The sequence below is a fragment of the Pipistrellus kuhlii genome, unplaced genomic scaffold (genome assembly GCF_014108245.1).
Source record: "Pipistrellus kuhlii isolate mPipKuh1 unplaced genomic scaffold, mPipKuh1.p scaffold_m20_p_7, whole genome shotgun sequence".
Taxonomy (NCBI): Eukaryota; Metazoa; Chordata; class Mammalia; order Chiroptera; family Vespertilionidae; genus Pipistrellus; species Pipistrellus kuhlii.
The window spans coordinates 19866070-19893551 of NW_023425573.1; the positions used below are offsets into that span (position 1 = coordinate 19866070).

Here is a 27482-nt window from a genome sequence, read left to right on the forward strand (position 1 = left end):
CAAATCTTTTGAGTTAAAAAGCATATGGACTGGCTTCTGGGGTTACATCAGCACTGCTACAGCACTAGTACCTAGGACCAGCTCTCTCTATAGGAGAGGTAATCTCCAAGCCTGGGCTTTGGGGCAGAGTGGAGTCTATATCTAAGCCTTCCCAAGAAACATAGAAGGAAAAACCAGTAAAGGCACCCCTACCCAGGCTGCAACACTGTGAGTGCCCTCATGTGCTCCGTGCCAAAAGCAAAACCCTCCTGTGGCATTTGTGAGGACCCCAGCCTGCTGCCCACCCTCACCCTCCAGACTCTGAGCAGCCTGCTTGTGAGCATGCCCTGTTCTGCACAGCCCAACAGGGAGCCCTTTCAACTAGGGAAGAGGCCTACTGCTAAAATAGAATTCCAATACTTTTGAGGAAACCTGGTGCAATTAACCCAATTCTCTATTTATAAATGTTTGGATCACTAAGGATCAAAACAACATAAAACTCAAACTAAGATGAAAGAAAACAAAGTTAACAGAAAAATTTGACATTGGAATTACAACGCATTTTTAGTTAGCTGTACCAATGGATTACTTAAAGCACAAGAAACCTTATAATTTTTTATGGCCAGCACTGAAAATGGTTTCAGATTTCTATTATTGCAGATTTACTACCCAAAGAAAACTCTCCATTGACTGATATTTAAATGAACGTTTACTCTCTAAGGATATAGGCACTGAGATAAAAATCCTGACCCTAGCTCTAAGGCCAATATTTATGAAGGCTAGGGAAAATAACCACTTTTCTGTCTTAATTTTCCTATATATTAAGTGGGAACAATTTTTTTTTTTGTCCCTTCTACCTCAAAGAGCTGGTTTAATAATCAAAAGAGAAAAAAGTATGCTTAAAATTTACTTTGGTTCTAGCTGGTTTGGCTCAGTGAATAGTGCATTGGCCTGAGGACTAAAGGATTCCAGTCAGGGGCACATGCCCGGGTTGTGGATTCCATCCCTAGTGGGAGACATGCAGGAGGCAGTTGATCAATGATTCTCATCAACGTATCTATCTCTCTTTCCCTCTCTGAAATCAATAAAAATATATACGTATTTTTAAAATTTGTTTTGGAAAGTAAAAGGCACCACACAAATACAAGGTGAGGCTGTTGACTGAAAACAGGCTACTGACTTGGGAGCAGATAGCACCAGCTTTGGCTGAAAAGTTTGCTATGGATGGTCTACATACAGGAAGTCAAGAAAAAGGCCTCTGCTTTTGTTAACTGATGGAAAAAAATACACTCTGAAGCCTATAGTCTAAGACTCACTGAACAACACTGCTAGGAATTGAACCATTAATTCTAGAGAACCAAGGAAATATGGTCAGCAATTTAGTCATTTGAGGGAACTGCTCACCAATAGATGACCTCATATATGGCTCCAAACAGTCAGACTTATATAAGTTTGTAGACACAGAAGTTTGAATGAGACATAGGAAGCTTGAATAAGACAGACTTCTTAGCAATGAGGTATAGGTACTTACTAAATATATATTTATTAAATAACCACCCCATTCCAAATGTTGAACCAAGCAATTTGCTGCACTAACAAGTCCAGACCATACTCAAAAGTGACAAAGACTGGTAAACACATTCACAGTCACTAACTGGCAAACAGTCCCTATTGGTGGTGAATAGTCACTGCTAAACCAAAATGACAAGAAATCAAGCACCTTAAATCACATAATACCAGAAAAAAAGAAAGATTCCACAGTGCTTTTCAAGTTGATGTTTTAATAGGACCCTTCCAAAATGTTATTAAATTATTTGTTAAAAAGTTTTCTAGTAAAAGAAATAAGCAATACAGTAACCAAATATCTGGACCATACTTGGATTGATTCAAATCAATCATGAAAATTAAATTTATGTAACAATTCTGAAAATGTAAACACTAGCTAGATATCTGATGGTAATAAATATAATTATTATATGGGTTATTTTTAAAAGACCAAAATGGTAGTCCTTACCTTTTAGAAAGAGATACTACAGTGTTTGCTGATGAAATGATATGATGTCTAGGAATTACATTAAAATATGGGGAAGTGAGTTGGAGTATAAATGAAAGCTTAGCCATGTGCTGATAATTGTTGAAGCTGGGTGTTGGATTCATGACAGTAAGTATACTATTTTCTCTACTTTTATACACAGTTGAAGTTTTCATAGTAAAAAAAATGCTTTAAGTATACAAATCAAAGGTGGCTCGTTCTTACCTCTGCTAGAATCTTTTACTACAATGTCAGAGATTTCAAACAGCTTCAGAGGAAGAGGCATCTTTCGATTCGCTGCTATGGTCTTTAGGATGCCAGGAAGAAGGGTAGTGCGCGCCACCTACAGGAGAGGATACAAAATTGCACTGACCAAATAGGAACCAAACATACATACAGTACTTCCCCCTTATCCTCAGGAGATAGGCTGCAAGAACTTCAGTGGATGCCTGAAACCACAGGTGGTAAATACATACATACTGTGATTTTTAAAATTAAAATCTTGAAGAGTTCAAACATGCAAATTTTCATATTCTGCCTTATTTTGAAAGTTGAAGTAGATTGTAAGAAATAGAAATACAGGATGGGGCAAAAGTAGGTTTACAGTTGTTCATATGAAAATACAATAATTAATAAGTAATACAAGGATAAACTTCATGTTTCACATACAACTGTAAACCTACCTTTGCCCCCACCCTATATTCAAATAGATTAAATATGAATTAATCAAAATTTTAAAAACCAGGACCAGGGAAATATATAAATGCAATTAAAACACCAAGACAATGAGGAAAACAACACAAATATGTAGGTGCTAAAAAAACAACAACAAAAAAAACTATGCAGCTGCTATGGGCAGGCTATGACTACAGTTTCCAGCTGCTATGACTACAGTTTCCAGCTGAGTAGCCAAAGAGGTACATATAAACATCCCAGTTCTTTAAAACAAATGTACTTAAAACCTCAAATCTTCCCTGCTTTTTTTCTGTGAAATTTCTCACTCTAAGATACATGAGGTGTGTCAGCTGTCAAGACATCACGTTCCTGGCAGGTTTTACATGCAGTGGTACAACAGCATGACTGAGAATCTCGGCCCTGCAGACTCCAAAACCATTACTTTTGGCCCGCACTCTTACACGAGCTTCTTAGGCTGGGTTTCTCTGCTTCCATTCCTGCCATCTTATGGTCTATTCAACACAGGGTGATCCTTTAAGACCTAAATTAGATCACGAAACTTACCCTGCTCAAAAATCTCCAACGGGTTTCCATCAAGTTTTGAGTAAAATCCATGTCCTACATGGAGCCTCTCTCCCACCTCAATGCCTGCTGTCCCCTGGCTTCCTGTGCTCCAGCCACACATCTCAGAGCTCCCCACTAGCTCTTTCCTCTGCCTGGTACATTCTTCCCATAGACCCAAATGTGGCTACCTACTGTCTTCAAATCTCTGCACAGAGGTCCTCTCCCAGAGGCCTGCCCTGACCACCCTAGCTAAAATAGCAGCCTCTCCTAGATCCTGCACAAGGAAGTGTAAGCCCCTAAAAGGACTTGCTAGATTGTGAGACGGGCTCATTCACCTGAAACTTGCTGCTTTTTTAAATATCACTCACTTCCCCAAATCATACAAACAAAACTATAATGTTAAAAGAAAGCTTAACTTATTGGAATAGAAACAAGTAACTTCATAGTAACTTTTCTTAGTGTTTCTCATTTTATTTTATAGATAAGCCTTATTTGCTTATTTAAAAACCCACAATAATATAAAACACATACACACACACACACACACACAAACCTGGATGTGATCAAGCTTCTACATCTAACTAGCAATTTATTGGAAATACTAGAGGCCCGGTGATTTCCTCTATACCTAGTTAAAAAATATCATACAGAATTCCAAATGCAAGAAAAATAGGAGAGCTTATTAGTATGAAAGAGATGACTATTTTAAGTCACTAATAAGCGAAGATATTATTACCTTGAAATGTTCTTTACATTTAATGTCCTAATTATAATGTAAGTCATTTATCATTCTCTATTCCTAAATGAAACTGGCAATAAATTAGATACTTACATTGGAAGACACAGGTGGCATAGTCAAGAACTGATATAATGACTAATTTAAAAGTGACTGAAGGGTAATAATGTGAATAGGTGTTTACTCATTTATTACAAACTAGAGACCCGGTGCATGAAATTCATGCGCTGGGGGGTGAGGTGTCCCCCAGCCTGGCCTGTGCCCTCTCACAGTGCAGGACCCCCATGATCTATTTCTCCAAAGAGGTAGGCCTGCCCACCCATCCAGGGCTCCTCGATGGATTGCCCAAAAGAGGTAAACCACAGCCAGGGGTGCTGCAGTGGGGGAGTCCCACCCCCCAACTCTGCGCTGAGCCAAGACCCGCCCCTGTGCCACACAGCCTCTTGGTGATGTATTGTTATGACATGACAACATGAGGACATCACAGTGTGAAGGCATGATGACCACATAGGCTTTTATTAGTATAGATAGGTGAAAAAGAGATGAAATATGAAAATAATACTAAAAACAATTATAAAATGGAAAGTTCAGATAAGACTGAACTAGACAGCACATAGCAAAGAAGAACTAGCTACAAAGTTAATCAAAAAAAGATTTTAAAATATTAAGAATTTTTGTCAGTCAAGTAAGAACTAACAATAACTTATCCAAGAAATTTTTTTTCAGTATCATATGAGGTATAATAATACCTGAAAAAACTTTTCATAACTTACGTACTTTCTCTACTGAAAATCCTTACCTGAAACTCAGCTGTTTTAGGATTACTTATATGGACTGCATTTGTTGCAGAGATATCCAAACCAAGTTTATCAGCAATATCTTCCTGGGAGCACTAAGAAATACATACAAAAGAGATCAATATGGAAAAGAGACCACCTAATTTAATATGAAATGTATCAAATGCTATAAGTCAACTTATTGTTTTATAACAATGTTAATTCTCTATATAAATCCGTGAGTTAAAATTAAGCTAAGAATAAACATTTATCAAATAACTGAGGCCCACAGCAGATGCAATTTAACATCAATAGTTCTCCTAGGATGAGTTCTAGTGGTGATACAGAGCTAAAATAAATTTTCACACGGAGATGGCGGTATACTCTGTACTGGGGTTATTCCTAAGCTAGGCTCCCATTTGCCTTACCAGGGGATGGGGATTTCCTCCTTTGTAATAAAATAACACTGATTTTGTCCCTTAGGAACATGTTCAAAGACAAAGAATACATTTAATGTGGAAAAGTCCCCAGCCCTTAACCAGGACAGCACAGCCAAATTAAGACTAAAAATTCTAACCTAATAAATTTGGTTCTGAATTCATTGTGAACCATCAACACTCACATGAAACTATAGAATACATTATGATCTGTTACTAAAGATTTTTCTTAGTTCTTCATGTTTTTCTGTGACCAGAAACAGAAATCTCCCAACATTTCTTTCTGAAAAAGTTGTACCATCTCAAATAATAAAGTTACTCATTTAAAGCCTGGAAATTTTGGTAATCTACATTTTATAAATTTATATAAGGAATCCTAAAACCAACAATTCAGTTTCAAAGTCAACAGTCAGCTGAGCAGAGAGCATGTAAACATACCAGAGCAAATGTAAGTGCTTCCGTGAAGCCAGCAGCTGCCATGTCATGTCGTAGAAGTTCCGTGAGCTTGTTAAGGGGAAACTGGGGGGAGAAAGTTTAATTCATCTCAATAAAATTTGGTATTTTTAAAAAGGAGATTTATAAGAACACCATTAAAAGGAAACCACCCTTCCATCTTTACTAATATGCTGCTGGCGCCACCCCTCCTTCACCACCCCAATATACCTTCACAGACGTACAAAACACCACTTTACCTCTTACACAGAGCTGCTGCCTCCAGGCCCAGGCTGAGAAAATGAATTTCCCAGTTAGAGATTCAACAAGGGCTCTACTCAAAACCTGCCTTTCTTCAAAGAACTGGTCATCACAGGTTTTCAACTTACTCTAATCAACTGAGCATCTGTTTTGTATCCTCTCCATAGCAAATGCCTCATAGCACAGCACATCCAAATACTGCTTAATTCCTATGTTCTGGCATTCAACAATCAGTTTCTAACCATAACAAGTGTTTATTTACAGGTGCAATCTTACTTGATTAGCTATGGTGTATGTTTTCGGGAGAGCCATCTGAATGTTGTTATATCCATAGGCAATAGCTGCATCTTCTACAATATCACATGCATGGATAACGTCAGCTCTGGTTGGAGGGATTTCAATCTCAATCTGATTCCCATCGCCAATGACTTCTGACTTTAGGAACATCCTAGTCAAAAGCTTAGCAATATTTTCTGGTGTTTCTCTGAAATAGGAATGTACAAACGATAAACTTGACGGCATTATTTAAAACATGTTTCTATTTTAAACATAAATATTTCTTCCTCAATCCTAACAGACACTTCATTTACTCTGAAAGGGAATCAAAACTCTCCCAGCATTCTTTTTTTTATTTTATTTTTTTTTTATTTTATTGATTTTGTACAGAGAGGAAGGAAGAGAGAGAGGGAGTTAGAAACATCGATGAGAGAGAGTCATCGATCAGCTGCCTCTTGCACACCCCCTACTGGGGATGTGCTCGCAACCAAGGTACATGCCCTTGACTGGAATCGAACCCGGGACCTTTCAGTCCCCAAGCCGGCGCTCTATCCATTGAGCCAAACCGGTTTCGGCTCCCAGCATTCTTTCCGGAAAAATTACATAGTGTTGTGTGCACTTCATGCTTGAATTCTCTCCAACAGTAAATAAATAAATGACGTTTTCAGAGCATACCTGATTCCAACTTTTTTGTTAATGAGTTCAGCTCTCACCATCTCCTTTCGGTAAGTCAGTTCCTTAAGAGAAAAAGAGTTTGAGAAGCTTAAATCATCCCCATAAGATGCAGCCTTAGCCATTTTCTATTTCAACTTGCTGTTGTTACAGTTTCATTTTCCTTCCAAGAAACTGTCACTAGAGTCACATGCTGAAAATACTTGGTGTTTCAAAACATTATGGAGGAACAAACCTGCTATTGGGCTACTGAAGCTGCTCACAAAGAACACCAAATGCCAAAAACCATATTCTCTTTTAGAGGGTCAGTCACTGTTTTTTTCAACAAAACACTGGTGTATTTATCATTTCTAACATGCTGTGAATCCTGATAAAGGTTTTCAGTCTCACCTTGGGCAAGTAGGTGTTTATGACCAAGAAAGAGTAATTCATATACCACAATGTTCTCTCCCTTCCTGAATTCAGGAGTGTTAGGAAACATTGCTTTCCTATCAGCTTCCAGGTGGGGAAATGAAGCCGTGCCCTAGTGCTAGCTCTAACGCTGCTCCAGGAGCCAGCACTACCAGAGCATCTCATGAACTGGTAATTTGTCATCTCCAAAATTGTACATAACTCTACATGGTAGGCAGGAACAAACATGCATAAAATGCAGGCTTTCAGCAACTCTGGAAACACATCTATGAATATTTCTTATCACTAAATTACTCTCAAGATGTGTAACTGCCATTAGCGAAAAGGCCATAAATTTTAAGACCTGTTTGGACTCAGGTAAGGACAAGGACCCAGAGCCTTGCTGTTCTAAACACAGTTCTCGGGCAGAAGCATCAGCACCACCTGAGATCTCGTTAGAGTGGCAAACTCCGGGCCCTTAGAATCAGGGCAGGCATACCAGACCACCTGAGTCAGAGTTGGAATGTTCTCAAGATCCCTAGCTGAGTGCACATTAGAATTTGAGAAGCACTTATAACAGACACTATTAGTATATACATTTTACAGATAAGGAATAAGAGTTTGATATTAATAACTAGTTCCAGGTCACAACGATGTTAAACTGCTAAATCCTAGCACTGGCTATATTCCCTGTGCTTGGAAAAATGCTTTATAGATAATAAGCACTCAGTACAGTTAATAAGTATATGCATGCATAAAGTAACCAATGAATTAATAAACAAATTCAGGTAGCTTCATTCCAAAGCTCACAGCATTAACCATTAATTAGTCTCTCCATTCTCTTTTTCTTCTCTAGTTCTCTTATTCCAAACTCTATTTTTTTGTATAAAACTAGAAACCTGGTGCACAAAATCTGTGAACTCAGGGGGTGGGAGGACCTTCCTCTTCTTGCAGTCCAGGAACCCTTGGGGGATGTCTGACTGACAGCTTAGGCCAGCTCCCCGGGGGCCTAAGCAGGTAGTTGGACATCCTTAGCACTGCCATAGAGGAAGGAGAGGCTCCCGCCACTGCTGCTGTGCTCGCCAGCTGTGAGTCCGGCTTTTGGCTGAGTGGCGCTCCCCCTGTGGGATCCGGCCGAAACCAGCTCTCTGACATCCCCCGATTGTGAGAAGGCGCAGATCAGGCCAACGGACCCCACTGGTGCACTATTGGGGCCATCGAGAGACACGGGCTGTTGGCCGGCTGGGGAGGGACTACAGGAGCACTCCAGGATGTGTATGGCCTGTCTCACTCAGTCCCAATTGACTGAACTCCAGCATCAAGCTAACCTACCAGTTGGAGCATCTGCCCCTGGTGGTCAGTGCATGTCATAGCGAGCAGGTGAGCAGCTGTAGCATATCATTAGCATATTATGCTTTGATTGGTTGAACTGCTGACCAGTCAACTGGACACTTCACATATTAGGTTTTTATTATATAGAATAATAGAAGACTAGGAATCATTTTCAAAGTGTTTGGCTATATTCCCTGTGCTTGGAAAAATGCTTTATAGATAATAAGCATTTAATAATAAATAGCTATATCATGTGAGGAAGAATTAGTTTCTCCCAGAGGCTCACTTCTTTTCTGGGAGAACAATCTGTCCTAGTCTAAATTTACAAAGAAGTGAATAAATAAATGATGAAACACTGGTATAGCACTCCTTTTAAAAAAGCCCACCATTTCACATTTATGAAAGCTCTATATAAAAAAATAAATAAATAAATGATTTCAAGGAATTAGCTGCATGGGAAAAGTAAACAAAATTTTAAGATATATTTCTTTCTTCCCGAAAGTACATATTTCACTTTTATTAACACTTGACAATGCTTCATATAAAAAGAAAAAACTTTTTCAAATAAAACATTATTTTCAGACAGACAGTAAAGGCTTCTCTAGCTAATCCCAAATACTACTGTGGCAGATTGTATAAGTGGCCACATTCTTACAGTCTCCATGGCCTTGGAGTCTACTTCCCCCCTTTCGATCCAGCAATATTCCTGGTTCTGCTTAAAGGCACCTGAGCACCGAAGATGCTCTCTTGCTGCTGGGAATCCTACAGCACCATCAGCTGGATGATGAGAGACACTTGACCCGCTGACCCCACAGCCAGAACTGACATGTGCGAGGCCATCCCACAGCATCCAGCTGTTAGCCTCCCAACCGGGGGCTACACAGAACTGAGCCCAGCAGAGATGAGCCAAATGGACCCAGACTAGAAAAACTACCCAGTTGACCAATAGAATCATGACATAAACAAATCCTTGTTATTATTTTAAGTTACTAAGTCTTTGGATGGTTTATCACATAACAAAAGCTAACTGTTAATAACTACTAAAATAATTAAAAATAAAAAGAGAGAGAGACCGCCTATAATTTCAGTCATACTTTATACAGTTATACATTTATTTTGAATTATAACTAACATTCTAGAAAAAAAAGATGATACTATATACTATAAGGAAGGGGAGATTTTTTTTATCTTGGCAGGAATGATCTACTTTAAAAGCTATTTTAATAGCAGAAACCACCCTGTCATTTATGAAGACTTACTTTATAAATGACAGGGGAATGAAAAAAAAGAAAAGAAAAAAAAAAAACCCACACACACACAAAAATAAAAAACTGCTTATCAAAGAATGGCCTCACTTAATCAGAACCATAACAAATGACTGAGAGATGTTTAGACATGAAAGAATAGCATGTATTAGACATGACATCTTTATATTTATAAAGCCCTCTTGGGGGGAAAAGCCCCAAATTAAAAATAATGCTGCTTTACTTTTTTTTTTTTTATTTGTAGTGAAGAAGTGTGAAGAGACTAATTAGGTTGGGAGGGTTGAGTAATCTTAAAAGGGGCGAGACTAGAAATTACTCACTAAACTAGTAATACAAGAATAAATCACAGAAATTATGGCCAAATAATGAGGTATAATAGTGTGTTAGGAGCTAAAGTGGCTTAAATTCTGGCCCCACATATAGTCATAACAGGCAAACTATTTAATGTCTCAAGGTTTCTGGATCTCCATCTAGAAAAGGGCATAACAGCACCCACTCTCAGAGGGTTAATGTGAGGATTACATCCATGTAATGCACATAGTATAGTTCCTGGCATGTGGGTGATGGACAGATAAACCGGCAGCACTACACAGCCATTACCATTATCATTATTACATCATCATCAAGTCACTTAAGTACTTACTGGAAAGGTATGTGATTTTCCATTAGGAAAAACTACCTCAGCTGCTTCAACCCTGAAAAAAAAAAAAAAAAATACTTAACAAAGATCCATAAATTCTAGAAATGTACATGTTAACAAATCTTTCACTTGGTCTACAACTGTAGCCTCCATATATTGAAACTATTCACATTCCAACACTTTTTTTGGATTAATCCTCCTAAATACAACCTTACTCTACTATTCTCTCTCCTATGCTTCCTATGTCCTGTAGAGCAGTGTTTTTCAACCTTTTTTGGGCAAAGGCACACTTGTTTCATGAAAAAAATCACGAGGCACACCACCATTAGAAAATGTTAAAAAATTTAACTCTGTGCCTATATTGACTATATATAAAGTAATTCTCTTGAATAGGAATCAAATAAACACAAAGAAAGTATTTTATAATTACTTTATTATGAAATATTAAGTAAACAAAATAGTGAAAAATTATAAAATTCTTGTCTTGTCTGCACCTACGGCACACCAGGCAACATCTCGCGGCACACTAGCTGAACAGCGGTTGAAAAACGCTGCTGTAGAGCATTCACCCTCTATGGACTCCTTGCCAATACTGACACACACAGTCCAGGCTTTATTAGGGTGGTGTGTTACACAGCGAAAGCTGACTGACATAACCACTAAAATCAATGTTTAAACAAAGTAACTGGTACTGCTCATACAATTTCAGTCCTACATTTTGAATTATAATCAATAGTCTAGACTAAACTATTGTATGATGTTGGCACACAGTAAGGGCCATGAGTTTATTAAATTTTTTTTTAATATATATTTTATTGATTTTACACAGAGAGGAAGAGGGACAGAGAGTTAGAAACGTCGATGAGAGAGAAACATCGATCAGCTGCCTCCTGCACACCCCCCACTGGGGATGTGCCCGCAACCAAGGTACATGCCCTTGACCGGAATCGAACCCGGGACCCTTCAGTCCGCAGGCCGACGCTCTATCCACTGAGCCAAACCGGTCCCGGCTATTAAATATTTTTAATTTAAAAAACAGCTTTGAAAAAATTACAATAATCTTATTGCTATATACATGGGACATAGGACTGTTCTGATAGATACTTCTCTACCTCTGTCTGGCTGTTCCTCTTGCTATTCCTTCATATTAGCATTCCCAAATTCAATGATCCTTAGACACAGCTTAGATTTCATTGCCTCCATGAGGCCTGCCCACATCGCCTCAGCTAGGAGGAACTTGCCCTTACAAACGGCCAAAACATCACTGGAAATTATTAACAGTACTTATCACTGTTTATTTTACACAATATTTATGCATATGTCTTAGCTCCCAAAGAGATTACTGTTCTAATTACAGGAACACATTTTTCATCTTTATATCGAGCACAGGCCTTCGTGCTGTGCCTTCAGAAGAAACAACCAACAAGGCATCTATAAAGGCACCAACTGAACTTACGTAAATTGATTCTCACAATATTCACTGAACATGGTGACAATAATATCAAGAACTATTTTTGCCTGCAAAGAAAAAAGACAAATATTATGGTAATCTATAAATATATGTATTTTCTCTTCACTCAGAAATGAATATTTAATTTAGTTCCCAAATATCTAATGAAGCTCTATACAAACATTGTAAAAGGGAGAATGGAATAAACACTTATGAGCTAAATTAGGCCTGTCCTTATCTTCAAGTGTTTAGCATTTATGCTGTTTTCTGAAAAGTACAATCCATGACTGAGACACATTTATTTCCCCCACCCCTCCCTTGGATTCACCACATTTTGAGAGTGACAAATGGTTAACTACAGAGCAATACCATAGTCTCTGCCACCAGATGCCCGACTCCTGCCTTCACTACTTAGTAGTCTGGGCAAGTTACTTACTGTCTTTGTCCCTTGGTTTTGTCATCTGTTAAATGGAGATAATTAAAGTTCCTACCTCATTTGGTTATTATAAGGAGTGTGTGCGTGTGTGTATTACACAGAGAGCAATGCCTGATATACTGTAGTGAATGCCATGTAACTGAAAAAGTATGCTTAGAAAAAATACAATAACCTTATTAGGATATATGCTTTGCTTTTAAATATACTTCACTCTTATATACAAACTACAAGAAAGATATCCAAGGTCTGCTAATGTATGAATTTAAAAATGTTAATATGATAATACTATACTACTCCTCAAGGCAAATATGGTTCATAAGTTATAAATGAAATACCTTACAATGATCTCCATAAATGTACATGAATGCCATTTACCTGCCTTCAACGCCTCAGCCTTCTCCTTCCTTCCAAGTTTACCTTTCTTAGGTTGCTTAATTGCCATCTCACTCTGCTTTACTTAATATGAATAAAGAAATCATATGCCATAGCAAAAAGCTTTCATAGCAATCTAATCTAATATATGTAGTGGTTGAAAGTAAAGTACACAGCTAGTATTCTACATATTCTGGATATCATTATGTGCATAAACACTTTATTAACTGCTGAACAGTATTTCAATACACAATGGTACCAAATTACCCAACATTTTAATTAAGCCAGCTAAGGTAAACAATTTATACAGATCATATTACAATAGTTATTCTGTTCTGTTTTACAATTAGGTGGTTAATTCTCCCATAACAAGTTCCTTCAAGTCAAGGAACATATAACCAATTCTTGGCACTGAAAAGACAGTACAGGTGCTCACTAAACATTTGTCAATTGAATGAAAGTACCATAACTAAAGTATAGAATATATATTTCTAATTTTCTAAAATATGTTCCCACCTTCCAAATAAAACTTATTTTTAAATTTAGCCATATAGTCTTGACCCAGAAGCAAAAATCTAACCTGACAGTACAAAAATAGAAAAAAGTTTCATTTACCTTAGTAAAGTCAGTTCCTGTGCATTCGATAAATACATTTCTAGTATTTACTGTTATTTTGGAATGGTTTCCTACAATGAACACAAAATAACAACAACAAGACAATCAGTTTCAGAAATATAAGTGCACAAAAAGCTCTACAAAACAAAAACTACATCTTAATTTAGAACACAACATAAACTAACATCTCAACGGAAGGGGATATACAACTTTTATTTAAGCTCCATTGGAGAATAAAGACAAAATAGTACCAGGCCTTACTGAATGTATTCAATGGGTTAGGAGCAGAGGTTGTCTCGTCTCATCTTCACCACAACTGTATTACAGAGTTGCAGAGAGACAACTAAGATTGAGAGATAAAGCTCACTGACTATAATCACAAAGTAGTAAGCAGCAGGGCTAAGATTTGGGTCTGGATCTGGCTAACCCTGTAGCCCAGATTCTTAACTACTGTAATTACTGGAGTCCAAGCTTTAGAGAAGGCAAAGACTCTCCTACCTAGTGTGAATTGGAAAAGAAAAGCAAACATCTATGGCTTCAACATCATTAAATTTTGTAGTTCCATTCAAGTTGTCTCATCAAAAAAGCCTTCAGAAGAGTTAAGACGGTAAAACTCAGTTTAAAAGTTTTAGTTTAACTATAAAACAGACAAAAGCAGAATTCAACTTTGAGTTTAACCAAGTAAATTACTTAAGAAAAAAAAATCTAGAGAAAAGCATTCAAAAATATTTCTAATCCAGCCAGCATGGCTCAGTGGTTGAGCATTGACCTATGAAGCAGGAAGTCATGGTCCCATTCCTGATCAGGGCACATGCCCAAATTATGGGCTCATCCCCAGTGTGGGCATTCAGGAGGCAGCCAATCAATGATTCTCTCTCATCACTGATGTTTCTATCTCTCTCTCCCTCTCCTTTCCTCTCTAAAATAAAAATATATGTATTTTTTAAAAGAATACTAGACATTTATAAATTGTATAAAAATCCCAAGTAAGATGTTGTTGAATGATGAATGGAAAGAACTATTACAAAAAAAAAAAAAAAATCTACCAAAAACCTAAGATTCTCAGATTAAGAGTTAATTTGATTTGATTCAGCCAACTCTACGGAGAATTCTACAGAAATACTGAAGAATAAGAAAAGACAGTAAAAATCAATGATGTTTAAGAAATAGCTCACCATTGATGATTGGAGGCATTGATAGGACGACACCATTGCTATCATAGATAATTGGGTACAAGGGCTTATTTTCAATGATATGTAAGTAATGTTTAAGATGGTTGTCAGTCTGAAAAAAATTAAGTCAAACAAAATTAGTTTTTTATTTCTATCAATGTTACACACCTACCTAGTGTAAAAAGGAGAAAAGTCAGAAAAACAATAAAAGTGCCCTAGATTATAGAAAGTTCTAAGTTTTTAAAGGTGCTAATATAAATTAGTGTCTCAACAGCCTTATACAGCCTCATCTCCCACTGGGAAGAGACGAAAACACAACTGAGCCATTTCAACAGTGAAAACAAATTCCCACTGGTAAGCCTGAGTCATCTAAAATAAAACTACTTAACTTGACTCGGGGTAGTGAACACTCACTATAGTGTACAGATGATGTATTGTAGAATTGTGCACCTGAAACCTGTATAATTTTGTTAAGCAGTGTCACCCTAATAAATGTAATAAAAAGGGAAAATTATTTAAATAAATAAGAGAAATCACTAGCAAATCAGGCCAAGGATCATAGTTGCTGTTTTTGTAACAATATCCACTACTCCTCTTAAAGTGACTACTGAATTCCTTGTCAGTGCTATAAGATAAAATGATAATAATGGGAGGCAAAGATTTTGTAATATTTCCCAAACACATAAAAAACAAACAAACAAAAAAAACACTAACTAAAACTTATTGTTCCTTCTACTTACATGAGTTTAATTATACCCAAATATGAATATTACATTGTGGTATGGTCTACTTTAGTGATTCTCAATCCTACATGCAAATTAAAATCATCCAAGTGGATAAAAGAGTAATAATAAAACAAAACTATGCCCAGTACCCCTCCTCTAGATCAAAAAATCAGTATCTCTGTGTTGGGGCCCAGACATTCCTGGTTGTTTTTTGTTAAAGCACTCAGTACATTTTTTGAATTCCAAGATTTAACTTTGAAGGAATTTCAAGATTTATGCAGAGCTATTACATAATATAGAAGAACATTTACCTTGTATATATTCATCAGTTCACAGGCTGTATACTCCTTTGTCTTATTTAGAGGTTTGAATTTAATATCTGAAGGTCGCTTCGCAGTGTAAGTAAATGGGCCTGACAAAGTGTCCAAATCATGGGTACCGATAGCAACCAATGCTCTTTTCCTAAATGTTGAAAGAGGGAAAGAGAAAAGGAAAAAGATGGAAAAAGAGATTTGAATATTCCACAGAAATTCTAAAGGTAACACAGACTATATGTGTTTTTTAATTATTTTTAGACACTTTCCTAAAATTGCCTGTTGCTTTATGGCAACTTTAGGGGAATATAAGGAATAAATTCAAACAACTATTAAAAATAATGAGAAATTATAAAGTTACTAACAAAACATTATTTCAGTAGCTGAAGTAAATTCCTTGTCACTATGCTTTCCCAAGAAAACTATATTTCCCACTATATTTTCCAAATCAACATTCTCTCTATCTTCTTTGAATCTCATTTCCTAAAGTTTTAATAAATTAGAGTAAACCACCAAATTGCTGTAGTTTTTACTTTTCTATGTTAATACATTGTACATTAATACATTCTATATTAATAGAGAAAATTTAATTTAAAAGATAATTTACATTTCAAGTTTAATGTGTAGAGAAAGTTCAAAAGCTACTGATTTCATTTGTTCTACAGTTTAACTACAAAGGATTTAAGGTAATTTTAGGAACTTATAATAAGTTACAAATTTAAAAAAAAATAGAAGTAGGATATCAAATAGATCCAAGAACAATGTCAATATCAAATTAGAATCTAAAGCCCACCATCTTACCAAGGAGGGTCACAAATTTGGCTCTAAGCTTTCTTTTCTCCTTTTTTTTTTTGTTTTTATTGATTTATTGATTGATTTTTCTTATTTTTTTTTTTTAAGAAAAGGGAGGAGAGCGAAACATAGATTGGTTCCCTCCCATATACACCCTGAATGGGCACTGAACCCACACCTGGGCCTGTGGCCTGACCAGGAATCAAACCAGTGACCTCTCAGAACACCTAACAACTGAGCCGCAAGGACAGGGCTGGCTCTAAGCTTTCTAACAGACAACTCAATGAGAGAAACTTGGACAGAATTTATGGCGTTCTTAAGATTTCTTAAACCTGGTTTTAGATATATATACATATATGCCTATATTTGCATATTTATGCATAATCACATATACATTAGTGATCAAGGATTAAAGTGCATTAGTAATTAAGGACTTTATTGAAGTCCATACTATATAAACTCTGAAATAGTTTTTAAAATTTGCAAGAAACTAAATTTTGGTCAACTTCTAAGACCAGTGATTAAAACATTAATATCGTTGAATTGAACAGAATTGTTGACAAGCAAACAGGAAGTGTTACTTTATTCAAAATGATAAAATATAGAACAAAGCTTAAAACCTGTAAGGGTTAAATCAGACACTCTTCCTTCTCTTTTTCTGCCAGTTAATCACTGAAAATCTATTAAACTTTTTGGTCAAAATAGTTGTAATATACACAATCCTATTTTACTAGAACTGGGTTCTCAAGAGCCAGGATTGACTAATGCTTTAACAACTCTGTTCCACATTTCAGATTTGTAACCTATGTCACAACCAATATACAGTATGAGCATTATTTTTAAGTTAAAATAAGTATATTTTTAGATTCTCAATTTCTAACCTAATCTGAATAAAGTGGCATTCTTACCATTAATTCAGGGTAACAAGTGACAAGCACTTGCATATTTCTATCATTTCACAAATATTCTATTTTCTACTTTTATTCAAAATATTATTATAGATATGATATTTATCCATAATTAAGATATATTATTTATTCAAGATATTTAATATATCTTGAATAAAAATAGAAAATAAAATATTTGTCAATCTAATCTTAATTGTAACTATTAATATCTTTGATCAGAATGAGATAAAATTAATATATTTCAGAACCAACACAAACAAATTTGACATATTAGCTAAAGCCTAATATTTGCTATCATCAGTAAATATGTAATTTCCATTAGTTTTGAAATACTGAAATTATTTCAAGAACTCTCATCATTACATTCCTTGACCTGCAGCAGTTCAGGAATTATTTAGGTTTGAAGATCACTATACTGGATAGTATGGGAAATGATGTACAGTAATGTTAAAGGCACAATAGGAAAATTTGGTCATTTAAAAGTTTCCAGTTTTATCTGTCAATTTATAATAAAACTCAAAAAGTGAATTCAAGCCAAAAATTTCCCACTTTAAAAATGAAAATCATACTTCAAATTACCATGGCTTATTATTTAAAAGTATAATCCACTAATGATTTGAACCAAAACACAAAAACCGAGAAAATCTCTAGGACTAGATTTTGTATACAGTAATCAAAATATATATTATTTTTCCATGCACACACTATTTATAAGCAATAATAATTAGTTGTCTTGTAAAGCAAATTTAACCTCGTTACTCTCACATTTTATTACTTTAGAAATGCTTTGAAAAAAATCTGTAGAGGAAGAAAGGAAAAAGGAAGGGAAATTGAAAAGGCAGGGAGAAGGGGAAAGAGGAAGAATGGAAAGATAAAGGGACTGGAGGAGAAGGGAAGGCTAGGAGAGAGGAAAATGCAACTACAAACCTGCAAATGTTCTGATGCAACTTCTCTTGAAGTTCAATGAAGCTGTCATAGCGATCTTTAGTAAACTTTATATTTCGGAGAACTGCTGCTACAGCGTAAGGGCGTATTTTAGCTGTCTGAAATTAATCATGTCATTAGAGATGATAAATATGAAGGCTTTTCTTTGTAATAATATTTTGTAATAGAAAGTTAGTGGCACTTTTGACATTATCACACATTTTCATTCAAAAAGTATATGTTCATTCTTTAACCAACAAGTAATAAAATATAGTGGTGCCAAGAGACAAAGTCACTGTCCTCATGGAATTTCCATTCAGTAAGAAGTCTGAAAATTTACTAAATGAGAAAAAATTAATTTTTAAGTAGTTTGCTCTAGTTGTTATTTTTTACCAAAAAATAATTTTTAATTTTATCACTGTACCACAATTTAAACAATTACATCTCAAATGTATTTTAAATAAATATTTGGATGTTATTTTCCAAAATTATTCATAGAAAACAGATGCTTTGTCCCTTTCACTGCTTGATACAAACTGACAGTTTTTAAAAACTAGAAGGTTAAATATACATCCATTTTAGCAAAAGATTCAACTTTGTTCTTTTTTCCACCCCACATTACCGATATGTACACAAAAGAAACTGTTTTCAAAGGAAAATAAGACTTATCCTTATTACCTCTTCTGTGACGATCAATTTCTGGATTTCTCCATTAGGCATTACCCGTTTATATACTGGAGCCTTTATCCTAAAATAATATTAAAACAAACTTGCTCATTATTAACCAAAACATTTGATAACTTAAGTACATTCTCTGCTGTGTAAGCAAAATGAACAACAAGCTGAAGTTACAGCAAATCAAATTTGAACTGAATATAAAAAACAACAACACACAAACTAACAAACTTTCTAACATTTAAAGTTCTCCATAAAACCATTAACCACATCACTATTAAAATACCCCAATAGTTGTTCCCAAAATGAAAGGCTATGACTCAATATTCAGACAAAGTTTAAATGGCTACAGTCTACCTGAATCACACCCACCAATCATCCCTCTATGCAAGACCTAGAGTTGTGTGCCTGTCCAACAAGGTTTTTTCTAGAAACTTAAACAGAGCTCCTGATAATGACAGGCAAAGAAAAAATTGCCAATTTGGCAAAGTATTTAATGAATATATACCCTTACCTTTCTTTAAAGACTTGAAGTCCTCGAACCAATCCCTCCAGACATAGGAGATCATATCTATTGGCAGGGACGTCAATTTTGTAAAGAATAACATCAGATGCCCCCTCTGCCTTTTCATTACCTTGTTCCTTACTTATAATTTCCTTCTCAGAAGTCTAAAACAAGCACAATAAAATAAAATGTAAATTCTTAGGCAAAAGTAGTTGTCAGCACTATAAAGCAGTAACTACATTACATATATTATTTTCTGCAACAAAACATAGTAGGTTTATTATAATCTGCAACAAACATAAAGATGACTTTTACTGAGCTCACACATCTAGCATTTTTATTCATGTTCTCTCTCTCAAAGAGACTAATATATGAAGCCCAAAGAAACTAATTAATATGTGAGACCCAGACACGCTATGTAATTGTTACTGGTTATACAGCTAGTGATCGTGGGAGCTCTAACTACTACTCAAATTTTCTGATATCTAGTCCAAAGTTCTTATAGCACAACCTCAAACTAATTTTGAGGTCTAATTAAATTACTGATAGCAACTTAATATAAACAGAAATCTTAGCCAACTTCTCAAGCATACAGATGCTTATTTGCTAGAGGCTAATTCCAGCATGTCATAAGTGCTAGAAGTTTCATCAAAAAATTGATGGAACCTTGAAGCTTCAGCTGGGCTGAAGATACACACTATTGCTTACTGGATGGCAGAAGGCATTTCCCCAAACGTGAATTTACATAAATGAGTGCTAGTGGCCAGACCGCTGAGGGCATTTCAATTTACACATTATTGCCTCCTGCAGGCCAAGCAGCAGAATAGCCCAAGGCAGTTCCCCAAAACTGACAAAGCCTACTGTATACCAAACTTTACCTTTTGATAAGTATATCTGCTTTGCTTTAGGGCAATTTGTGTTAATAAAGAGCAAGTTGTCCGGAGATTAGAATTTAGCTACTACACCTAAATTTCCTCTGGCTCTCCCATGGATTACAAATTTATATTTCTACTCTCTCTTTATTAATTTATGCCGCAACCCCTTCTCCAAATTCCTGAACACTTCTCGATGCTGGAGACAGACCCCCCACCCCCCCGGCACTTATTAATGTCAAAAATCTTCCTGTAATATTAGTAAAGGCACAACAGGAAAAATAAGGCAAGACAATGAACATTCTTGTCAGCCTGACAAGTTCTTAACTTTATAGTGTTATAAAACACTGAATAGATCAATAAGATAAAAGGCTTAAAAAATAAGACTTTACTACATAATCAATATTAGTAGATATATTTTGTAAATTAATCTATTTTAAAAATATTTTAATCATTACATAATAAAAAAAAAACCTAGGAAAATGCTTCATAATCATTTCTATAAACCATTCTTCAAAAATAGATCACTTTACAAGATCAACATGGACTATATACAGTAATGAACTCGGGATGAATTAACATTGGTTGAGGAAGCATGGAGGAAGATGGGGCTGGGGATGGGGGAAGTGAAGGAGGGGGAGCCGAGGCCAAAGAGACAGTAACTCTGGCTGAAGCAGCATTTCCACTGCTTCCCAGGTCCCTTTCCACATGGTGAAGCTGCAATTCGGCACCTCACTGCTGGAGCTCACTGATTCTAGAGTTACCTGAGAAGGTCTACCCATCTCCACGACACTAGCCAGATAACATGCGGTGACAGCACACAGAAAGATTTTAAGCAAAGCAACAATCTCAGGACCAGAGCTTAGCCTCTTAACACAGAGAGCACAGGAATCACCAGGGCCCACGAGTATAACAAAAATGAACAATAGTAAACATCTGAAAAATGGGCTTAAACACAGAATACAGTGGTGCCTCGCATAAAGAACGCCTCGCACAGCGAACGCTGCACACAACGAACTTCATTTCATGATTCATACAACGAACTTCGTTTCACACAACGAAGTCGCCCGAGCTTCCACGATCGCTGCCGATGTATTGCATCCTTCCGCGCAGGCACTGCAGGCAGTCGTTAGTCACTGCGCTTAAGCACGTATCGCGGCAATCGTTCTTCATTACGAATTAAATCACGCACGTATCACGGCAGTCGTCCTTTTAAGTTAAACTCAATATTTTTTTTTTTATATCATGATGTATCTAAATAAAAATAATAACAAAAAATTTATCTTTTTTTATGTCATCTTAGCATATTTTATGCTACAGAACGAATTATTTTTTTTAACATGTATTGTTATGGGAAAACGCGTTTCACATAAGGAACTTTTCGCATAACAAACTTGCTCCTGGAACGAATTAAGTTCGTTGTGTGAGGCACCACTGTATTAGAAAAATAAACATTCAATACATACGATTTCATCAAGTTCCAGACCAAATTCAAAACATAGTTCATCAAATTCTTCGTCAGCTATGGGAGGAAAAAAAAGATATTGCTTTAATCTGATCAGCATAAATGAATTATGTATAAATAAACTGCATTTTATTACTTGCCTTCCACCAAGCATACTAAGTATCAGTCATCAAATGTCACCACTTAACAACAAAAAATGCTTTAATGAAAATTTTAAAAATAAAAACACACAAAAATTTTATTAAAGAGTTGATTCATCTAATATCAACAATGGAGTTAGGTTACCTGAAATGGGAAGTTTACATTTACTTAGAAAACAAACCCATTAAATTGGGATCAATGTAAAGAAGGCTCCAAATTACAGACCCAATACATTGAAATGTCATATACATCCTATCCTTCAAAATTCTCTGAGACAGCCTGACAGTTAGCTTTGGAGCCAGGACTATCGGAGTTTGAATTCTGACTATCCCACTTATTAGTTCTGGAGTTTATATAATCTTTCTAATTCCTATGCCTCCTCCAAAAAGTGGCTCAAAATGCCTCATCCATAAAGTAGCATTTTTGCAGATATTTATGTATAGCATTCATATTGGAAAAATTTAAGTAAGTTCATGAAAATAATGGGCCTGTCACAGCGCCCTGAAATGTGGTGACTGGACAACAACTAATTGTTCTCTTCCTTATTTTAAGTTATATTCTACTTTACTCTGCTACCTGATACAGCATTTCTAGGGTTTGCTCATTACCAGAAAGTGAACACAAAGCATCATTACCAGTATATTCTATGAAAAGCTGGCCTTAAGATTCCAGATCCCAATGATAAATCAATTTAACAAACATTTACTGAGCACTTACTTTATACCAGGCACTGTACCAAGTGTCAGGGCTACGAAGATAAATACAACACAATGCCTACGTTAACTATCTCCTACTCTAGTAAAAACACCAGATGTGTAAATATAGTGAAGTGAAAGGTAAAGAGATGACTCATAGGAAGTAATCAGCTCCACTTAGGGTCAGCTAAGGCTTCAAAAAAAAAAAGGATGAGTTCATTAGGCAGAGATTGTAGGGAGACAACGGCATGTCAAATTTGGGAAGTTCAATATAGATGAAGCATAAAGTTCATGTCAAGAAGAGATAGGATGGTACAAGTACTAGTAGACAGAAGTCATGTCATAACACCCCCAGGGACATGCTTTCAGTCCTGCCTGCTGACAATGGGGAGTTACACTGCAGGATTTTAAGCTGAGCAAAAACATCCTTCTTTAGATCTGCATTTTAAAGAATGGTGGAAGGGTGGCCGGGGGATTGGGCCAGGGATGCTACTACAATAGTACAGGTGAGACCGGGAGGACTTGATTAAAGCAGCAATTTGTTAAAAAAAAAAACTAAAAAAAAACACACACACACAAAACAAAACACCTGTGAACTGCAATAAATCAAAGTATGTCTGTAATACTTCCAGCTGTATTTCACAAGCTTAGAAGCAAGAAAAAAAACAGCAAGAAAATCGTGATTAATAATTCCCTGTAAGAAAATGACACACCTAAGTAAATACATCTTAGAGGTTTGTATGATGTACACAGGTAGCTCTGACAGTATTGCCAGCTATTACAACAAAGCAGAACAGAACCAGAACTGAAGAACAGTGACAAGAAATCCATTAGCCAAAACTGGTCGGCTTGGGGACTGAAGGGTCCTGGGTTCGAATCCGGTCAAGGGCATGTACCTTGGTTGCGGGCATATCCCCAGTAGGGGGTGTGCAAAAGGCAGCTGATCGATGACTCTCTCTCATCGATGTTTCTACCTCAGTATCTCTCTCCCTTCCTCTCTGCACAAAATCAATAAAATATATTTTAAAAAAAAGAAAGCCATTAACAAGAAAGTGAATAGTAAGAGGAAAACATGTGAGCAAAAAGGTAATAGAAAAAGGTAGACTAAGGAGATAAAACTGCCCCAGAGGGCCCAAATGAGAGCAAGAAAAGCAGCTTTAGACATGTCCTTGACAAGCAAAGAGGGGGTAAAAAGAAAGGCAATAAGCCGAAACCGGTTTGGCTCAGTGGATAGAACGTTGGCCTGGGGACTCACGGGTCCCGGGTTCGATTCCGGCGAAGGCCATGTACCTTGGTTGCGGGCACATCCCCAGTAGGGGGTGTGCAAGAGGCGGCTGATCGATATTTCTCTCTCATCGATGTTTCTGACTTTCTATCCCTCTCCCTTCCTCTCTGTAAAAAATCAACAAAATATATATATATTTTAAAAAGGCAATAAGAAACAGTGGGATTTAGGACAGACAAAAAGCAACCCTTGAAGGGACTAAAAAAAAAAGGGCATGGGAACAGAAGAGTGAATAACATATCATCTGAAAACATTATCTTAAAAAAAAAAAAAGGTAAGAAATAAAACGAATTCACATTATTTGAAAACCAGGTGCTTGCCACACATGCTTTTCCTTTTTTACTTTTTTAAGGATTTCTTATTGATTTTTAGAGAAAGGGGAAAGGAGACATAGAAAAACATTGATATGAGAGCAAAACATCAATTAGGGATCCCAACCAACTGAGCCACACTAGCCAGAGCTGCTTTTCTGATTTTAATCTCAACCAAATTAACAATTAAAAAATTACAAGGACAAACACACACAATATAAACTAATGATGAAAGACTATTATTTCTGTCTTGTCTGAAGTACATCTCAGTAACATCTTTCTGATAGAAATTTTGAAGATTCAGTGGCTGACACATATTTGTTGAAAATCAAGCTTACCCAACTTCTCTCAATATGAAACAAAGGGGAGAGGGCAGCTAGAGAATATATTAAAACATCATATAACAATAAATAATCTCACCACTGTTTGTAACCTGGATTATTTCTCTTCCAGAGATGAATACCTGGTGAGAAGTGATCAATGTCATGAACAAATATTTGCCCACATACCACCTTATCTAAATCTAGTATAACATATACCATTAGTGTGAATAAAAGGATGGGTAAGAAATATAAATAAGTGTATTAGAAAATAAAAAGTATAGGGAGTTGGAGCCAAGTACAGAGGACAGGAGTATTACCTCTATTTTTAGGGACTTACGGCAGAACTTTAGGGAGAATAATACTTCAAGATCACATAGTACCTAAAAGTGCACCTTTAAAACCGTTTTTAAAAGCTAACTTTATTTTGCCCTGGCCTGTGTATCTCAGTGGGTTGAAGCATTGAACTGTGCACAGAAAGGTTGCTGTTTGATTCCTAGACAGGGCAATTCCCAGGCTGCAGGTTCGATCCCAGGTGAGGTGTATACGGAAGGCAAACTAGTGATGTTTCTCACATGGATGTTTCTCTCGCTCTCTTTCTATACTCTCTATTAAAAACGCAATAAAAATATTTTTGTTAACTTTATTTTCACAGTAATATATTATTCTAGGAAGGAGTACCTGTTAAACCCACTAGGGCTATGTTACCATATTGAGCTCTAAAACTAAAGATAACACAAATCAAATTGCTACATACAACCTTTATACGAGCTGATAATAATGGGGCGGACAGATGTAATTTCAACTGCTATATCTACAGTGGCTGATAACTGTACTTAATATTTCCCCCTTTTAAAAAAATGGTATTATCTTTAGAACTGAAAAGAGATGAAGGACAGCATGAAGACTAAGAATAGTATGGACTCCTAATCGTTCAGGCCTCAGCTCAAACGATGCCACCCTGTCTAATGTAATTCTGTGCACACTATCTTTTTTTGTTTGTTTCCTTGCTAGCATTTACTATTCTCCGAAGTCCATTTTACTTATGTTCTACTTAATTATTATTTGCCTCCATCAACAGAAAGTGTGAGTGGGCCCTGGCCGGTTTGGCTCAGTGGCTAGAGCGTCAGCCTGCAAACTGAAGGGTCCCGGGTTCGATTCCGGTCAAGGCCACATCGCCAGTGGGGGGTGTGCAGGAGGTTTCGCTGTCCTCTACCTTCCTCTCTGCAAAAACTCAAAAAATATATATATTTAAAGAAAATAAATAAATAAAAAGTGTGAGTGGGCCTTTTGGGTCACCTGCACCACTGTAGTCTCAAAGCGCTTAGAAGAGTGCCTAGCACACAACCACGCACTCAGCAAATACTAACAACAACAAAAACAGATGCCGCCAGCCCTCCTGCTCAAACTTCAACTTCCCCTCATTGACGTCCCCGTGTTCCCCTTCTTAGTGCACTAAGCTAGCTACACTCGGGATGCACCCCGGGCTTCATTCCTGTGCGCCCCCCGGCTCCAGCCGAGGACGCTGAATGAATGGCACGGCGAGCCCGACACGTGTGGGCGAGGCAAAGGCTTCTGAGGTTACATCAGTCCGCGCCGCCACTCCGGCCGTCAGCACCACCCACCCGCCACCGCCGGATGCCAAAATGTGTCAAACGGCACGAACATCGCCACGAAGCCCTTTAGGAGAAGGGTCCCGGCCTCCCAGGGAGGCACAAGCTGTGGGACGGCACTCACTGTAGGTCCGGCCGAGGGCTTGGAAGAGCAAATCGCGCTTTACGCTGACAGTCGGCATGGTGAGTAGGCTCCACTGCGCCTGCGCAGCGAGCGGGCCAGGCCTCAGGGCCCCAGGTGCGCGGAACCCAGCCCCTCCCGTTCGGGCTGTCTTAAATGTTGCCTGTCTTCTTATAACCGCTTCTGCTTTTCTTTTTCACCTTAAATCAAATAAACTGCCACTACTAAGCTCATTCAAACGATAATCTTTGTATGAATAACCTACAGGCTTGTGAAGAAGGCATAATTGGATAAATGGGCTACGATTCGGTGGGCAATATACTAGACAGACTGCAAAAGCCCTCACGCCCCTAATGCTCTGCAAACTGGATGGGCGGTGCAAGAGGCGTGGATGCATAGCAGGGGGCGGGGAATCCGGGCAGGAGGTGGGGGGAACGCGACTGGGCGGAGTCTGAAGCAGCGGGAGAATCTATCCGCAGCCCTTATTTAGCCTTTATTTCATTATTATATAGTCTCCCTCGTAAACCTCTAAGTACTACCTCTGTGCTTTGTTTCAACCTTACAGCAGCCTTATAGCGGAGGCTATATTACTCAGTGATGCCTCCTGGCCAATGCTATGCTCAGTCCTCTACCGGCCTCAGCAGATTTCCTCATAACCACTCTAAGTGGAATAGGCCGAATAAGCACACCCCGCCCCAAAGATATTACCCCCAAACCCTAGAACCTGCAAAGGTTGCCTTAAGTGGGAAAGAGTTTTTTTGCAGGTTAAGGATTTCAAAATGGTGAGTGTCCTGGATGATTGGAAACGGTCCTAAATAAAACCATATAAGTCCTTATAAGAAGGGAGCTGTGGACAATCTGACAAACAGAAGAGAGGCAGACCATGTAACCAGAAGGCAGAGTTTGGGCTGATGCAGCCGCAAGGCAAGTAATGCCGGGAGGCACCAGGAACCGAAAAGGCAAGGGAGATTCTCCCCCAGCCCTCTGCAGCCGGTCTGCAGAGTCTAGACAGTGATTTTGACCCAGTGAAACTGAATTTGAACTTCTGGTCTGCAGAACTATGAGAATATATTTCTTGGTAATTTTGTGGTAATTTGTTACAAGCAACCATGGGGAACTTAGACACTGGGGTAGGTACTACCATTGGAACATGAATTTTAGGGGAATTTAGGCAGGCTTAGGGAATTTTTAGAATTGGGGTCCATGGAAAAACACAGGGCTACTGACTGAGAGAAGGTACATTTCCATAGCACAAGGAAGTCAGGCATAGTTATATTTCCATAAGACAAAGGAACTTGAAGTAG

General features: G+C 37.2%; 1 protein-coding gene across 2 annotated transcripts in view; it reads right to left on the bottom strand.

Annotated features, from left to right (window-relative positions):
• The window catches only part of FARSB (phenylalanyl-tRNA synthetase subunit beta), a 53838-nt gene extending 27515 nt beyond the window's left edge, over positions 1-26323 (bottom strand). The window contains exons 1-15 of one of the 2 annotated variants that reach the window (XM_036420827.2): positions 26182-26323; positions 21694-21749; positions 19365-19519; positions 18854-18923; positions 18179-18294; positions 15549-15699; positions 14516-14624; positions 13341-13411; positions 11924-11985; positions 10471-10522; positions 6844-6905; positions 6169-6376; positions 5638-5718; positions 4786-4878; positions 2237-2354 (exon numbers count right to left, since the gene is read on the bottom strand). In XM_036420827.2, coding sequence (XP_036276720.1) covers positions 2237-2354; positions 4786-4878; positions 5638-5718; positions 6169-6376; positions 6844-6905; positions 10471-10522; positions 11924-11985; positions 13341-13411; positions 14516-14624; positions 15549-15699; positions 18179-18294; positions 18854-18923; positions 19365-19519; positions 21694-21749; positions 26182-26239 — 1462 coding nt within the window. In that variant the 5' untranslated portion in view covers positions 26240-26323. The remainder of the gene's footprint in view (positions 1-2236; positions 2355-4785; positions 4879-5637; positions 5719-6168; positions 6377-6843; positions 6906-10470; positions 10523-11923; positions 11986-13340; positions 13412-14515; positions 14625-15548; positions 15700-18178; positions 18295-18853; positions 18924-19364; positions 19520-21693; positions 21750-26181) is intronic. The other variant, XM_036420829.2, reaches the window with a different exon arrangement.
• Between the last annotated feature and the right edge of the window lie 1159 nt (positions 26324-27482).